This window comes from Anabas testudineus, chromosome 13 (genome assembly GCF_900324465.2).
Source record: "Anabas testudineus chromosome 13, fAnaTes1.2, whole genome shotgun sequence".
Taxonomy (NCBI): Eukaryota; Metazoa; Chordata; class Actinopteri; order Anabantiformes; family Anabantidae; genus Anabas; species Anabas testudineus.
In genome coordinates, this window is record NC_046622.1 from 21509139 (window position 1) to 21525975 (window position 16837).

A 16837-nucleotide genomic window follows, 5' to 3' on the forward strand; every position below is an offset into this window, starting at 1 on the left:
ACGTAAATTGTGCGACGATATGACGTGTATTAGGAAAGCGACCGTACCGGTTTTCCAGATTTCCGGTAGAGACAGCGAGCCGTGTTTTTATTTTTTTGAATTCCGCACTCTTAGGAAAGGTTCAGTTTGTATACATGTACCATCTGCCACTGAAAGTTGTTTGGAAACGCTAAAAGCAGCATTTATTTCCTTCTTGTTGTATCGGAATTTCCAGCAGTGATGGCTAGCGAGCTAAGCTAGCTTAACTGGCGAGTGTTCGTGAAGATTATCCAAGATAATCAGGTTTTGTTATTATTGACCTTGTATTTATGTTTATAATAAGATAGACCTTTACTTATACGTGCCTGCCAGTTATCACCATGTCCAAGCAGCATATGGGAAAGACCTTGCTGAGGAATGTAATCCGCCACACAGATGCCCACAACAAGGTGCGTTTGAGTCCATGTGTTAGTGTGTCAAACACGAAACATACTCAGGATCTAGTTTATTGATACGTAGTGTTAAAAGTTTAGCAGCCTAATGCAACGGCATGAAAGTTTTAACACTTTTAATTAACCTGTTCAGAGAGCTGTTGATTCAACTGTATAATGTTGGACGACGTTAGTTGTGGTGATGTTTCTCCCATTTTGTTGCTCTCACTGATTGAATTAGGGTGGAGTAGGTAGTACAAGTTTTCATCTGGGTATAGATCATAGAGGACATAGTGGGACAAGACTCTATATCAAGCTGTTGGTTCTAGAAAATGAGAGGAAATCGGTAAATGGGCCTACAAGAATCTCCTCAAGCCGAAGGTGACATAATTTGACATTTGGTTTGTTTCCACAGGAAACAAAGCTGGAACTAGATAACACTTGGCATTTATGCCTGAAGGATCACTTAAAGGGCCACTTCCTGATTTACACCTTGTTTTCTATGGTTATAGTATGAATGAAATTAAGAAAAACCCCTCTGAATGACATCATCTGAAGTAGTTTCATAGATGTATACACGTAAACGCTGCATCAAGGCTTCTGAAATGTGACTGTCTCCGTGCCATATTAGATCAGTTCAAGAAAAAGAAAACAACAGACTTTTGTGCTGGTTTTGGATTCTCTAATGAAAGAAATGGCAATGACCAATGGGGGATATTATTTCAAAAGTTATCTTAGAATATTTTATTATTATTATTATTTTTTTCTAAGATTTTGATGTATTTGATGTGTTGAGTATCAAAATAACTAATAGTTAAGTGGCAATGAATAATGTTACTAAGTTAAGCTAGCTATTAAGTGAAGTCAATGACTTTATAGTTTAATTTAAAAACATTTATATAATAAAAGTAATATAATTTAATAATATGCATAACAATATTATAATACAATTATTAAAATCTGACATACAAAGGGGAAGTATACCTTAAATATTACTGAATATTGGTATCACAGCCTAGAAAAAGATTTCCGTCTCTCTCTCATTTCTTTCTTATGAAGGCTGAAGAGAAGCTTAATGCTAGAAATTTCGTTTCATCAGTACATATTTGAATCCCTTAAGCATTTCCCCTTGATAAATAAATAATAAATTTAGTATTTAGGTTATCTTTGAGTAATATGAAAATGTGTTTTACTACCTGATTTATTTAAGTGTGACAAAGAAAATAAAAAAAAAAAATTGGGAAGGGGGAAAATACTTCTCACAGCACTGTACTGGTGAGTTCAATAAAGTATTTAAAATGTGCATGTAATTGTGACTGTGTGTGTGGATACCTTTTCACGTACTTACTGTTGTCAACTCATTGCAGATCCAGGAGGAGATGGAGATGTGGAAAATGCGAGGCTGGGAGATTGGGATGTCCCACAACAAACATTTGTCAGACACGGAGTGTGTGAGGTGAGGAACAGTGAATGTCCCAGTTTAATATGAGCCAGCAGAACACAAGAGACACCAAAGCTCATTTGGGATTATGTTTCATTATATAGCTCTCAGTTTAGAGAGCAGTTACTGTATGCTATTTGGCTGATTTGTGGATAATTGTTGTTTTCCAGGGGGCGTATGCACTGTGATCGAGTGTCGGCTCAACCAAGAGGCCTGAGTCAAAGCAGAGAGCGCGTCTCCGAACATGACGACAGAGAGGCTCGATACTGGACCCGAAAGCTGTATGAATTTGAGGCAAATGACCCTGATAGGTAAAGTATATGACTAAATTAGAATCTACATATGTTTTAGTTTTTGGGATATCACAACAAATTACTTGGGTGAAAATGCACATTTTCATGTCCTGTTTTCACATCACAGATGGGGACATAGTGGCTTCAAGGAGCTTTATCCTGAGGATTTTGATAGTGACAGGTGAGCAACAAAGATTTTAAAGGGACACTCAAGTTAAAACAGATAATACTGATCATATTGTAAAGGGTTAGTTTGATTTTGATGGGACTCTTTAAAGTCCCATCAAAATCTTACTCTTCTTAATAGCTCTGGAAATGTGAAATAAGTGGATTGCATCCTTATTTCATAACTAAAACCCTGTTTCATGTAAACTATATTTATTTTTGCTAAATTTCAGTGAAAAAAAACGCGCCACAAAGAAGACGGGGAACCATAAAAAGTCCAAGTCCGACATTGAAGGCAGTTTATCAAAACACTCGAAGAAATCTTCCCGAAAGAAGAAGAAGAAGAAAAAGAAGAAGAAAGCAAAGTGCTCGAGTAGTGATGACAGCAGCGATGACAGCAGCTCTACCAAAGATAGACAGAGGAAGAAAAGGACAAAAAGTCGACATAAAAACAAGAAAACCGCAAAAAGCAGGGGGAGAGATGAGGACAGCAGCTCAGTGGGCAGTGAGGATGAAACACAAATGCAGAGACGGACACACAAACGCAAAAAGAGAAAACAGGACTCCCACAGAGAGTCGGAATCGGGGCCAGACTCAAAAAAGAAGAGGAGGAAAGACTGGAAAGCAGCAGGTGAGGGAAACTCAGGTGATAGTTCTACAGACTGAGATGCACGAACATGGACAAACACTCAGCTCAGGTAAAGACAGCGGAAAACTGCTGCAGATTCCCTTGTTCACTTGCACAGAGGGCTTTTCTCTGCAGTGCTATTCTGTAATGTACTTTGTCAGACATCAACAAACCTCTGCTGTCGGCCTCCTCTGTGGGCGTTCTGTGTAGCAGTATTTCATCACCTCTGCAGTGCTGGAAGCACATGGTTCAGCAGTACAGGCAGCAAGAAGAGGGATGGTGGAGCACCCACCACCTGCCTGATAAAGACTTCTGTAGGCTGCAGGCTCATCGATTGTTCATTGACTGTTGCCTCAGACTGTCTGCCTCACCTGTTCTGAAATGACCCATAACAAAAAAAAAAAAAGGCTAACGTTATGCAATATTCTTCTTTATGTGATGATAGAATGTGCATTTGATTTTATTCATGTTTTTTAGTTTTGTAAATTGTAATATTTTACATGCAGCACATTGTCACAGTGCGAAATAAACATCTACTTTGTTATTCTTTCTCATTCTTTTTGTTATTTGGTTAAGGATTCCAAATGATGTACTTTTAAAAGTCTGATTTTTAGTATTTGTCTCACTGTCATACAAAGACTAAACCTAACATTTAATCTGACTAAAAAGTATTGTCTGTGCAGCCTAACCTAACGTAGCCTAGGGACAGTATAGAAATTATGGGGGAGTAGTAAAAGGGAAAGGATGTTCTTGTGTTTGTCATTTTTATTTTGTATAACTACGTTAGCATTGTAGTTAACAGTTACTTAATTAAATGAAATTGAATTTAAGTTAATTCACATAAATGCAGTTTGCAGACACTTCTCTCTGTTTGGCTTTTTCATTCATGTGTAGACTGGTGGTTCCGTTTTTAACGCATTATGTTTTGTAATGGAAGTTACACTATTTGACAAGTTGCACCAATTCACATTATTTTGACGTTTTCCCCTGAGATTAATAGAGTATACAAAGAGACTCCCTCTACTGTAGTTTATTTTATATCATCCTGCTGTCAGAAATACCAGAACTAGAACATCAAATGTGTATTCATCCACAGCTTGACATAGTCCCAGAAGAATCCACTCTTCTTTTTCTGTTAGCGTAACCTTCGCTGCAGCGGTTATAAAAATTAAATTCACTTAAAAAGTTGGTCTTTGTAGTAATGATCCCTTTTTAAAGAGACCACGTGTAGTTTATAAAGAAATCGAGCACAGCTTCTTCTCCGTAGGCCTTCATGGATCAGAGACGTAGCTGTGACCCCTTCACTTTGAACATGTAGTGTTTTTATAATGCAGGAAATATACCTTAATAAGCTGCTCTTTATGATCAAAGAGAATACATTTAGTCTTTCCACTCAAGAGTTCAACCCTACCGTATGTTTAAGTGCAACAGATTGATATCCCCTGTAAGGTGTTATAGCTCAGCTAATGTGCTACTTCAAGTGATGTCTGCGATCATATGTATATGACATGTAATGATATGGTGTGTCACACTGTTCTCTTCAGAAATGCACAGGACTAATACATCACTATCATCTTCTGTGCCACTGGTCAGTTAGTAACAAGGAGTAGGTCTGTGTCATGTCGGTATATTTAGTTAATCTGATGCTGAAGCAAGTAAACCATTCTGAACGTGTGTGTGTGTGTGTGTGTACTGGAAAAGCCTGAAGCACTTTCCTGAGTCTGTGTCAATAGGCCAAGTGTTCCATGTAAATTGCAGAGAGTGGGCTGTGTGGAGCTTGGCTGCAACTGCCTAGATCTTGGAAGTGGAAAAAAGCAAAACTGAATTCTGCTGGTCAAATCAGTGTTGACGGAGCTTCCTAAAAACATACTGCCAAGGTTAATAAGCATTTGGCAAGAGGGCAAAATCCCAAAGTGAGTCTGTTTTACAGCGGCATTCAGTGGACGTATACAACTGTTCAGGAAGCGATTTGATTATTAAGTTTTGGAACATTCTCATTATTCAGTAGTTTCATTTATGTTCATGTGTTTGAAGTTGCAGAGTGTTGAGCTCTCAGGGCCACCGCACAAAGTGCCGTATAGAGCAGGGATGGACAACCCTGGTCTTCAGGGGCCACTGCTCTGGAGGTTTTCCAACCTACCCTGCACTACAGCTTCTGAATGGCTGAAAACACCTGATTCAGGTAATCAGCAGTGGTTAGGGCAGCGATATCTGGAAAACAAGCAGCACAGTGGGCGTTGAGGAGCAGGATTTGACACGCCTAATCAGTTGGAATACATTAGTGATTATTTAGAGAGAATGATTAACACGGAGGAGACTTTTTATGCTGTATGTACCAAACCACTTTCATATAGGACTTTCCAAACACATATGACCATGCTTTACACATATAATGAGATCTTGAGCGAAAAATATCACGCACAGCAAGTCGAGAAACATTTTTTTGCAGTCACTCAGAACTGCTGATGAGATACAACACACTTCGCTCTATCCCAAGTGTTTGCCAGTTTGGCTGTCTGGGCCAATTTTGTAGTACAGGTGAAGTCTGAGCCTCCTCCTACCTAAGCAGATTTTGTGTTGAATAATGGTTAAGGGTTACGGATAGGAGCAGGCAGAAATACTTCCCCTTCTGTGAAAAATGGTCAGCAGCACATTTCCAGACTGGTAGTTAATGAGAAGATGGACGGGTTGAAAAATGAGCGCGCCACAAATTGACAGCTGCACACCGCAAAGTTAAATTTCCTTCTAACAGGAAGAACAATCCTCCAGGCCGTGTACAATGTAAATGATTCAGGCTGAAAACTGGTTAAGTGTGATGAAAAAAAAAAAAAAAAAAAGCAAGGGATAACCCTGTTCTTGGACTCAGTCCTCTCCATCACTGTAGATGCAAATAGGAGATTCAAGAGGATTGAAACCTCCAGTGTGACTTATCGCTCAGCTCCATGTTTTATCTCTCTGCTGTCTGCGCAGCTCGCTCTCATCTCAGCCTGTGCTAAGCAGCTGTAATCACGAGGAGAGGGCGGATTCTCTAGCTGTAAACAAATATCCCATCCATCCTGATCGTATCTCTTCTCACTGGCGTGCCTTATTCGCTTTATTTCACCCCTGTATTAAACATTTGAATGCAGAATAAAAACTATTAGAAATGGTTTGTAATCCACTAAAACGTGGTTGGAAGCAGATACAGACATTTCTGAGTGATTCTGAGTAGATTTCTCGACAACTCCATTATGAAGCATCTGTAAGTGGTACAATATAACAATAATTTGTCTCCATATGGAAAAATACATATTTAATATTCATTAAAAGAAACCTTGAAGGAATATATCGTTTGTGTCTCCATGACAACTGCAAACTCCATCTGCCGATGAAGTCCATGAGATGTGGCTGAAAGCTCAACAAGCTTTGAGTTTTGAGCATATTTACCGACTGCTGTGAATCTTCCAGTTAATGCATGTTTTACAACACACTGATTTATAAACTATAAAGTATTTACATACACTACTGTTTAATAATGCTGAATTGGGCATTTAAAGTAAAACGTTACCACTTTTATAAAATCTAAGCTTTAAGATCCTGTCCAGAATCTAAGCTAATTCAAAACTAAACCTGAAATGAAGGATGCTACACAGACGTTCTGCCAGCGCTTTTTAATACATCCTCTCTGCAGCCTGCAAATAATTAGAAACCTTGCAGAGCTTTGTCTCCTCCTAGTGGCACGCAACAGATCTTACATTTGTAAATAACAACAGGCAGCATTTGAATCCAGCATCACGTCCACTTATCATGTCCCTCGTGGTGTCCCTGGCTCACTGTGCTCCTGTGGTCTTCATGCAGCTTTCACAGAAACCTTATAAACAGTAGCCAGGGATCAGGTTTTTATCACCTTGATTCGTGCGTCCCTCCCTACAGTGGACACATGGCGCTGCTCCTGAAGCATGAGGAAAAAAATGCAACTGATACAGTAAACCCACACAAAAAAAAATTTAATACCCTTCGTGAGGGGATAAATGGTCCAAACTTTGACATACTAAATAGGGAGAGGTGTGATGACACAGGTTTTTAATGTAAAAACTTGCAGCCAACACCCAAATGCTTTGTAAAAAGTCATGTGACATATGACTTACTTACTTACATAGTTAGTACACATACACCAATGTTTTAATATACTTATATAGGTCTTTTTTTGATTGTTGTCTTTTTATCTAGACCAGCCAGATACAGTACTGATTAATATACAGTCACATCTGGAACAATACCTATTTAACATGATACAATCCGACCGTCAAAGAGGGATCCACGGCAGCTTTCTAGGTCCATCCTCCCTACGCTAACGTTAGAAATCGGCACGTGTAAAATTCTTTTTTTATTATTATTATTATTGTTGTTGTATAGACTGGTAGTGATACTTGTCCTTGTATCTCGTGTCTTCTGTGCAAAAGTTTTTTTTTTTGTTTTTCTTTTTTGAAACAACCCAAAACATGATTGACATAACAGGATACCTGGCTGTTCACTTTACAGTTATGATGAAGTTTTTAATTTTTTTTTCATTATTATTCTTTTTTAAACAATTAAACAGTCACATCCAAACGCCGCGCTCCCTTGGCATGTCACAGGAAAAAGAAGAAAATTAAAAATCCGAAGATATGCCTCCAGATATCAGGATGGGAGGCAATGATAGACAGATCATCTATCAATGACAGTACATGACTACAGTGAGCAGCATCCTCCATTCGTACATTTTTTTTAGAATAAGGCACTGCTGCATAAAGAAAGGACATGGCCAACAAACCTCTCTGGGAGTATGATGAGGAGGCAGGATGACGGGAGACTGTGCTATTCTCCAGCAACTCACACAAAGTTTCCATGTGTACGTTAATGTGCTTGTGTTTGCTAAATGATGTATTCGTGTTTTAACGTGTGTATGTTTGTGTGTGGCTGAGCCATCTACTGGGCTACATTGTTTTCCTCACACTGTGCTCTCAAGCATCCACTCGGTGCTGCTGAACGTAACTCTCCTGTTAGCGAGCGGCGACGACTCCATGTTGAGCTGGTTGGTGGACTTGTGCCACCTTGTCCTTGCTCTGCGGGGGTAACTGTGACTCTGAAATATGGAGTAATCCCCGCCGTCAAAGGAGAATCTGTGCCTAGTTCGTGCCAGCTCGTTTGGGAGCAGGCCCATGTTAGCCAGGGCGCTTTTCTTGTCCTTGAGCCTGGGAGCCTCCTTGGTGCCAGCATTAGGGCCTATGAGACACAGGGACATGGTAGAGCCCGTCAGGCTACTGTCTGTCTGCGTGTCCTCAGACAAGGGACCAGAACGCTGAGCATCCAAGCTGGTTCTCCTCTTCATCTTGTCCACAGAGAGCGAAGGCAACTCCACCTCCAGGACGGCAGTGGTGGCTGCAGGATCCTCCTTCTTCTCGTTGTCTACCCTCAGCACCAGCGCCATGCACTCTTTGGGTGCCTGGGCTTCACGTTGGCCCTCGTCAGACGGCTGCTTGGAGGTGGATCGCTGGAGTCGCTGTTGGCTGCCATTTGTCTGAGAGTGCATGCTGGAGCTGACCTTGGTCTTGCAGTCCTCTGGGCTGCTGTAGGCCTTGTAACGGATCATCAGGATGATGATGAACACCAACACAGAAGCAACAATTATGCCGCCAATAATTATGATCATAGTGCCTCCCAGAAACTGGCTGTGCATGAAGCGACACTGGCTGACCTCATTGGCCGTGTGGAACTGCACGCAGCCGACCACACGTGTGGCCGTTAATGATGTGATGCCGTCGTCGTAAACCGCCAGCACACAAAGGTCATACTCCCGCCCTGCAGCCAGATCATTGATTAAGAAGTTCTTGCTGGTAGATGGGATCATTCTGCAGAGAAAGAAACAGTGCGGTGGTGAAGATGTAGGGGATTAATCATTGGAATTACAACGCCCACACATACTCATTTACATAAGGTGTATTAAATCACACATAGGTGTCAGTTCCCCATAACAGAAAGACAACAGGGCCATCGCAGCTCCAGCATTAAATATCACCCATTCCTGTAGACAAACATAAAAGCCCCACACTTCATTAAATTTGAATTATGAGCACATATGTTACTGTATCTTCTAAAATAACAGTGAGAAGTTGCTCTATTAGGTTTGTGTAGAAAATGCCAGGGAAAGGTAAACTGCAAGGTGAGAAACAAGGCAGAAGCTGCTCACTGTCTAAAGAACAAACCACAACAGCTGCGGGCTGCAGGACAAGTGATGCATGAAGTGAAGACAGTTTTGATGTGTGAATACCTCAGGTCACATCTTGGCGGCAACCGTAACATTACGCGTCTCTAAATACGAAGGAAAAAGGCATTGTCTTCAGGTCAACATTGGCGTTAATATAATTAGAAGCTTGTTCCTTTTCCCTGAAGGGGAAATTTGATGGTTATCATTTGTAGGTAATAATGTACCACCTAAAGACAAAACAACAGTCAGCTCCATGTCTAAACTGAATGAGAAAATTATACAGGAGAGCAACTCATTATATCCGATAAAACCTAAAAAAACCAAAAATAAACGACCAATATTATTAACGTGCTGCATGAATACATAAATACTGAAAAACTTCTGCTATACCGGATTCACTTCACGCGCTTCACTCTGCATAAGAAATGCATCAAACTCTGTCCTATATTGAAAACAGCATTTTAATAAGGTTCGCAAATGGTAGTAGTCGCTGTTTTAAAATGACTGGGCTCATTTTGCACAAATAGGTTTTGTTTCTCTCTTCATGTATTCTATTACCAAACTGTAACTTTCCTCATTTAATTATATTTAACTTCCTATAAGAAACTTAAGCAGAACACAAAGATCTAAACACAAGTATATGTACTCAGCACGTAAGTATAAATTGTTGAAGGGACTTCAAACAGGACAGGTTTTCACTAAACCTTAACCTGTCACTATCTCCATGAATCTGCTACTGGAGTGTGGATCGGGCTGCATATTTCTGTCCTGACTCCATGTGAGCCCTCATGCATTTACTTTTTGCAGTGTTTTTCTAGAGTAGATGCTGTGCGATCCTCATGCTTGAGTCTGAGGAAGCCCTATGACTGAAGCCCTGTTTGGTAAACATATCAGAATATATCACAGTTAGTTTGGCCTGTAGCTGTTTTGACTTCTCTAAAATCTATAAACAACATTCTAATCTTAATTCAACTTAATATAATAATGTATATAATAATAATAACTTTTCAGCTTTGTTCAACAGATTAAGACATTTTCACTGATTAAGACACTGTGTGTGATCATCAGTGGCATTACTTATTACATTGGGATTTTACACATCACAAGTAATGTAACATGTCATCAGTTATTGATTAAACAATCCAAACTACATTGTGCTGTTGGAATTATCAACCACAACCAACCACAAATACTGCTGTTACTTCAGTAACATGGCCCAGTACTGTATTTGTTTTTCCATTTTTATGTTTACTTCACCATATTTCAGAGGTTAACGTCTCATTTTTACAGCTGCGGTTCCTCGTTACTTTTAAATATGATAAACTTATCTAATGTGACGTACTGCTCAAGACTGAACCAGTGATTTTCTAGTCATTTCTCTGCCTGGTGACCCCGTATAAAAAGCAGCATTGAGGCAAAATATAAAAAAACAACATGTTGTACATGTATCAGACATTTATTTGTTTTCTTTCTTGCCCCATGAATCTTTTCAGAGCCCCTCACATTTTTCTTGTCATAAACGTGAACTACTGGACAAACACACTGTAGTACTGCAGTGGACAGAGTAATTTAACTTGCTTTACATTGTGCAATCCTGCTTCTGTGATTAAATAAATGATCTGAATACTTCTTCCACCACTAGAACCAAGCCTATCATTAGACGACCACATCTAATCACACTGTGTTGCAGCCAATTAATGCAGACACTTGCTAATGATACAAACAGTTACATGCAGTGAAATAGTTGGCCTTCATGTTATTGTTTGTCGTATTATGTTCTAATGATGCTGGAAAGACCTTTTAGTCCTTCAGGGCGCTGGACTCTGGAATCCTTTCATGTGATTGCAACAAGCTACACACATATCAGAGACTGGAAATGTTTCGCTGAAACTGAAGGTAAGTGTGCTGTACATTTTGTGCATATTACAATACATTTTAATTTATGAAAAAATATTCTTCCTCAGTTGTCCCCCAAGACTGCACTATAGGGGTCCTGCTTATGTTTGGGCATACTTAATCATTTTGCCTCTGCTATAATGGGCCATTGTGTCATTCAGCAGATGGTAAGTCCAGATGTCTCACCTTTTCCTCATGTCCCTGCTCTACCACCCTCTTCTCCCTCCATTCACCCACTCTCTCCACCATAGCTTACCTGTACACCAAAGTATCATCTGCTGTGCTGTTGTACTGAATCTGGTACATCCTGATGCCAGGGATATGGCGCTCAGATGGCCAACGGATCACCGCGGAGGAGGAGGTCAGCTCAGTGACCATCACCCTCCTGTCCTGCTTGTCGTAGCCCTTGGTGTCATTGCCAGATTTGGAGGAGGTGGTGATGTCTGAGAGGCCAGGGTCCTCACGCATGTGGCCTGTGTTGTTAACAAACAAGGGTAAGGGGATCATGTTGATCTCAACAGCAGCTGTGGCGATGCCTGCGGCATTGGACGCCACACAATTAAATGCTCCGCTGTCCTTCAGTGTGGTGATGAGAATATCAAGGGTGCCATTATCATACAGGATGGTGCGGGAATTGTTATGCACCAGCTTGCCGTCTGGTGACCGCCAGTGGATCTCTGGGTCTGGATCCCCCACGGCTTTGCATTTAAGAGTCACACCCTGTCCCTCCATCACGTAGGGTTTAGTGACGAGATGTTTGGTGATGAGTGGAGGCTCGCAGATAAACTCCTCCTCTTGGATGGACCAGAAGTATTTGTCCATGAGGTGCTCTGGTGAGGCACAAGTCTCTAGATCGTCTTCTCTTGTGAGCCTGCGGAGCCACAGCAGCTCACAGTTACAGTGAAGAGGGTTTCCACCAAAGCTCACAGCCAGCGTAGAGGAGCTGGAGCCCTTGGCATCTGACAGGACCTGCGCGTGCTGGAACAGGCTGTCTGGTGGCAGTTTCTGCAATCTGTTAGAGGTCATGTCCAAGCGGACCAGCTTGGTGAGCAGCGTAAAAGTCCCGGCTTCGATGTGATCAATCAGGTTGTGGTCCAGCGTTAGTGTGTTAATGTTGGTCATTCTGGCTATGGCTTCCCAAGGTAGACTACGCAAGTTGTTATTGGAAAGATCCAAGTCCTCTATAGTGGAAACAAACTCATCAAAGGAGTTGAGGGCCACATGGTGGATCTGGTTGTTTCCGAGGATGAGGTGCCGCAGGTTTATTAGGCCTTTAAAGTGGTCGCTCTTTATAACGCTGAGACGGTTTCCATCCATGTGGAGCGCCCGCAAGGAACGCAGGCCGAGAAAGGCATGGGGGGTGATCTGGCTGATGGTATTACGGGACAAGGTAAGGTGGACCAAACTAGTCATGTTAAAAAAGTCTTTCCTGCGAATGATGGTGATGAAGTTGTCGGTGAGCCGGAGCTCGACGGTCTTGCGGTCGATGGTGGGCGGAACAAACAACAGGCCAGTCTTAGCACAGAGCAGAGTCAGTGTGGGGGAGAGGTGCTGGCAGATGCAACGGCCGGGGCAGCTGTATCCCTTCACCAGCGCCGCACACAGCAGCATGCACAGAACCACCCGGTCCATCGTTGAGCAGTTTCCAGGTCCTGTGTGTGAGACAAACACAGGGAAATAGGAGGGACACTGAGTCAAAAATAGAGATCTTAAAATTAATAAACAGCGTCTCAGTCTTTATGAAAGCATGCTGCAAAAATCCAGACTCTGACCAAGATTGCTGAGACTGCCAGCAAGGTATCAATCACAAAATGAAATGGAGCTTTTCTGAAATAATGGCACCTGGGATGATGAAAGGCTGTACCAACACTGTCAGAAGCCCATGTCTCTGTAGCCTTTTAATGGAAATAACAGAATATTTTTGTACCGCCAGGCTGCCTCACCACTGAACCATATAATTTCTTGAATGATCACAGGACAGTTTTCCTATATTAGGTAACCATGCCGTGTACATTCCCATCATATAACAAGGCCCGTGTGTTTTTCTTGCTCTGAATTCCACATCAGGGTGGAGAATTAAAGGTAGAAAAGGGCGCTTGTCAGTGATGCTCAGGGATTTTTATGACCTTTTCACGCTCTCTGCTCTCCCTATGCTTCAGGAAAATTAGACAGAAACCTGTCATGTAAATCACAGCAACAAAAAGTAAAGGTGAAAACAGTGGGAATGCGGCTTGTTTTCTAGTCTGTCCGACGGAGGCATTATTCGAGGATTCTTGGATTTTGCAGGATGTTCTGATTCTCTGCTTCCCATTTAGGCGTATTGATTTCGGTCTCGGAGAGAACACGCCTGTGGTGACAGGAGTAAAAAAGTGATCCTTGGCTGTAATAACTGTAAGACACGCCAAACAGTGATGTGCTGTTGCTATACTGTCAGCAGTTTTACCCTCTTTGGCAACCACCTTGATTGCTAATGCCTTAAGCTTCGCTGTTGATGAGAGAGCCTGTTAACGGCGATAAAGTAAAGAGTTGACAAATGACTTTTCTTTCATAGGTTTAGAGCATTGCAATCACTCCATCCACCCCGCAGCGTGACAGATTTGATCCCTGGCAGATCTGTGTCGTTCAGCAGCATTGTCTCTATTCTTGAGGTCCAGCATAATTATTTTAATCCACTCTAAAGTGAATCCAAAGCTGGCGGTTGATTTTAAACATAAACAGTGTCTGTTATTCACCATTTCTGACACTCCATCCAATCTGTCACAACTAATTATAGAGCCTCTTTATCTGTGTTCCACCATGCTGAGGTGGTGTTTAATGATGTCCTCAGCACCCCCGATTTTGTCCCCCATTGTGCTCAAAGCGAAAGCATCTAATGCTCACATTACCAACAGCACTACATTAAATTTGATATTAAAAAACGCCTGTGGTGAAATTCATGAAATATTTTAAATGCCACATCAAATTTCATAGGAAACCAAGGTATAAGACAAGCTCTCATCTCTCATCCTTCTCCATATTCGTATGCTTCGCACGCAGACTGTCACACGTCTAAAGCTTAACAAACGTGGTCTGATGAGAGTTGTTATGATAGCAAGAAGAGTGAGAAATCGTGAGTGCGCTGCTGTCGTTTTGCATCAACCTGTGTTGCATATAGCACGCAGCAATGAAAATTCTCAGGTGCTCTCTCTTTCTTTTTTCACTTTCTTGTACACACGCTGCTCTTCCTCTAATTGTGAGGACCCTCATTGACGTGATATGTTCCTCAGCACTCTATCCTAACCATCACAACCTAAACCCTTTAACCTTGAAAGTCTCAAGCTGCTGTTTGAATTTGTGAAGACGGCCCAAAATATATCCACAATAATGGTTTGAACTGACATCCACACAAGCGCAGAAAGACTTACACACATGCAGACATGCACACAGGTGCGCACGCGCGAGCACACACACACACACACACACACACACACACACACACACACACACACACACACACACACACACACACACACACACACACACACACACACTCTCTCTCTCTGCTGGCTCCCTCCTGTCTGACAGACAACAGGGCATCTTGTTAACTATGCGATACTGCTGTCCAATCAGAGAGCTCATTAAAATTTGGATTTGTATGATGTCATTTTCTGAGGCAAGTAGAACAGCTTGAAGCACAAGTTCAAACCAGTCAGATAGTTTGTCAAAGGGAGTTGATCACATTTACTGGTAGCTGGCAGTATTACTTCTACTTTATACTACAGCTCACTGAGTTTTAAAAATGCAGCAAACCCAAACCTTTTGTTTTTGTTTACACTCTTTTCTATTGACTCTGGAGGCTTAGCGATAACCCCCACTTAGAGATTTTAAATTGAGAAATACCTTTTCCTCTGCAATTTATTCAACAAAGACCATACAGGCGAGATAAAAATATAACATGCACATAGTTATTTTGGTGTTCAGTCATTTATACCGAGGTTAAACTATTTCCTGTGCAAAAACACTCACTAGGCGGTACAGAGTGTGAGGAAATTTCTGAACCCCCCAGAGTGAATTTACTTATTTAGCAACAGTCGTTTACTGTTGGCACTGAAGTGTGCTTCCCTTGTCTTGTTAATTCCCCAAGTTACTTTTATAAAGATGCTGCAAACGCTAGAACTAAAACAGGGATTCTGCAGGTTCACCAAGGTAATATTTTTTTAATGCAGATTTAATGCTTCCCAGCAGTATATAAAAGTAATTTATAGAAGTAAGTCAAATGAATTATTTCAGTCATTTTTATATCCATGTTGAACATATGCTACTTTTAGATATAAAATGCAAAGATCTGCTGCTTTTTGAGTAAAATATAACCAGACTGATGGAAAACTGAGGACTTCTAATGCCTAATAATTCAAATACCTTGAAAGCCTTTATACTGTCTATGAAAGAGGCCGCAGTAGTGCTGGTCTTAATTTTAGTTAAATACCTTTCTAAATAAGAGCTACAGCAGGGTGAGAGTCCTGAAGTCTTTGATTCAGATTGAATCTAACATTGTCTTCAAACTTTGTTAAATTTCAGTGACCTTGCTTGATTGTGTTAATATTCAGATGCTAACTAGGCCACAAAGCTTGTGGTTTCTCAGAGGACCATCTGTGCCAGAGCATTTCCTGCCACACCGTCGAGGATACTCTATTGATCTTTCAGCATCTCAGGGAGGGGGAAACTTTGTTGCCACAGCAACTCTGGTGCAGAATGTAGGTCTTTGAATTGCATTAAGATGATGTTGAACTGCCCGAAAAGCAGGGCTTCAATCTTAATGGGTGCCGAGAAGGTAAGAAGGGACGTGAACAGATGTCTGAATGGCCAAGTAAATTAAAAAGAAAAGGGCAGCTCTGCCTCGCATTTCTATTTCTGTTTTATGGCTTAATTTTAGTGGCAGCCACCAAATCGATACGTAGAGAGCAGGAGAGAGCACAAGGTGAACTGGAGTTTAGGTTCGTTTTTGTGTCCAGTCATGCAGAATCACAGGCCATCAAGGAGACACTTAGCTTTTTTACCCAAATTAAGAAAAGCTTGTGCTCGTGGTGATACACACATACTGTTCTTGTACATTGTGTGCATGAATAAAGGAATAAATATGCATTTATGAATATGTGGATGTCCATCCCACCCCTAAAGGTTCCTGCAACAGAGTTTCCTATCTGTTGTCACTGGCTATAACAGGCCATGAGTCTTAACAACCTACAGAAAGGCAGAAATGAGTGATGACTGTCAGTGCTATCACAGGTGTGTTAGATGGTTGGGAATGCAAAAAGATAAAATGCTGTACACAGGGAAAGTGTTAAAGCATCAGAGATCAGATAGCAGTGGAGAGGTTGAGTTTAATAAGAGTTAGTAAGAGTTTAATTCTGCTTGTGCGATGTTCTGAGATTTTAATGTATGGCCATTTGCTAAAAGATGCTTGTGTTCCTGCCCAGCTGTTAGTGGGTGTATTTTACAGTTTTATCCACAGGTTTCAGGGTAGTTAAACTTAATACCAGAGGGAGCTGTCCTTTAACCAAACGTGTGGCAGCTCTCTGTCCCTCAGTGCCCATTTGGACCTTTAAAGAATTGCCTTTCTTGAATAAAGGTTATACATTTTTCTACTTCACATTTGGCTGTGCAGTGATTGTATTCTTGCCGCTGACACTGAACTAAATGGGATAAAGAAAGGTGAGGGCGACCAGAGCTGAAACAATTTGTCAGTTAATCAGTTAGTCAGCAGGGAAATTTATTTTCTCTCCCAACTGAAAAAAAAAA

General features: G+C 41.2%; 2 protein-coding genes across 2 annotated transcripts in view; one reads left to right on the top strand and one right to left on the bottom strand.

The window, feature by feature from the left end:
- Positions 1-38: 38 nt before the first annotated feature.
- On the top strand, positions 39-3481 carry nkapd1 (NKAP domain containing 1). Its single transcript, XM_026365055.1, has 5 exons — positions 39-428; positions 1778-1866; positions 2022-2162; positions 2272-2325; positions 2543-3481. The coding sequence occupies exons 1-5, from the start codon at positions 360-362 to the stop codon at positions 2973-2975; spliced, it is 786 nt and encodes a 261-aa protein (XP_026220840.1). The 5' UTR covers positions 39-359; the 3' UTR covers positions 2976-3481.
- Positions 3482-7757: 4276 nt separating this feature from the next.
- Positions 7758-16837, bottom strand: part of lrfn1 (leucine rich repeat and fibronectin type III domain containing 1) — a 93296-nt gene continuing 84216 nt past the window's right edge. Inside the window, exons 4-5 of the mRNA XM_026377093.1 lie at positions 11316-12711; positions 7758-8807 (exon numbers count right to left, since the gene is read on the bottom strand). Of these exons, the coding sequence (XP_026232878.1) occupies positions 7907-8807; positions 11316-12691 (2277 nt within the window). The 5' untranslated portion in view covers positions 12692-12711 and the 3' untranslated portion in view covers positions 7758-7906. The remainder of the gene's footprint in view (positions 8808-11315; positions 12712-16837) is intronic.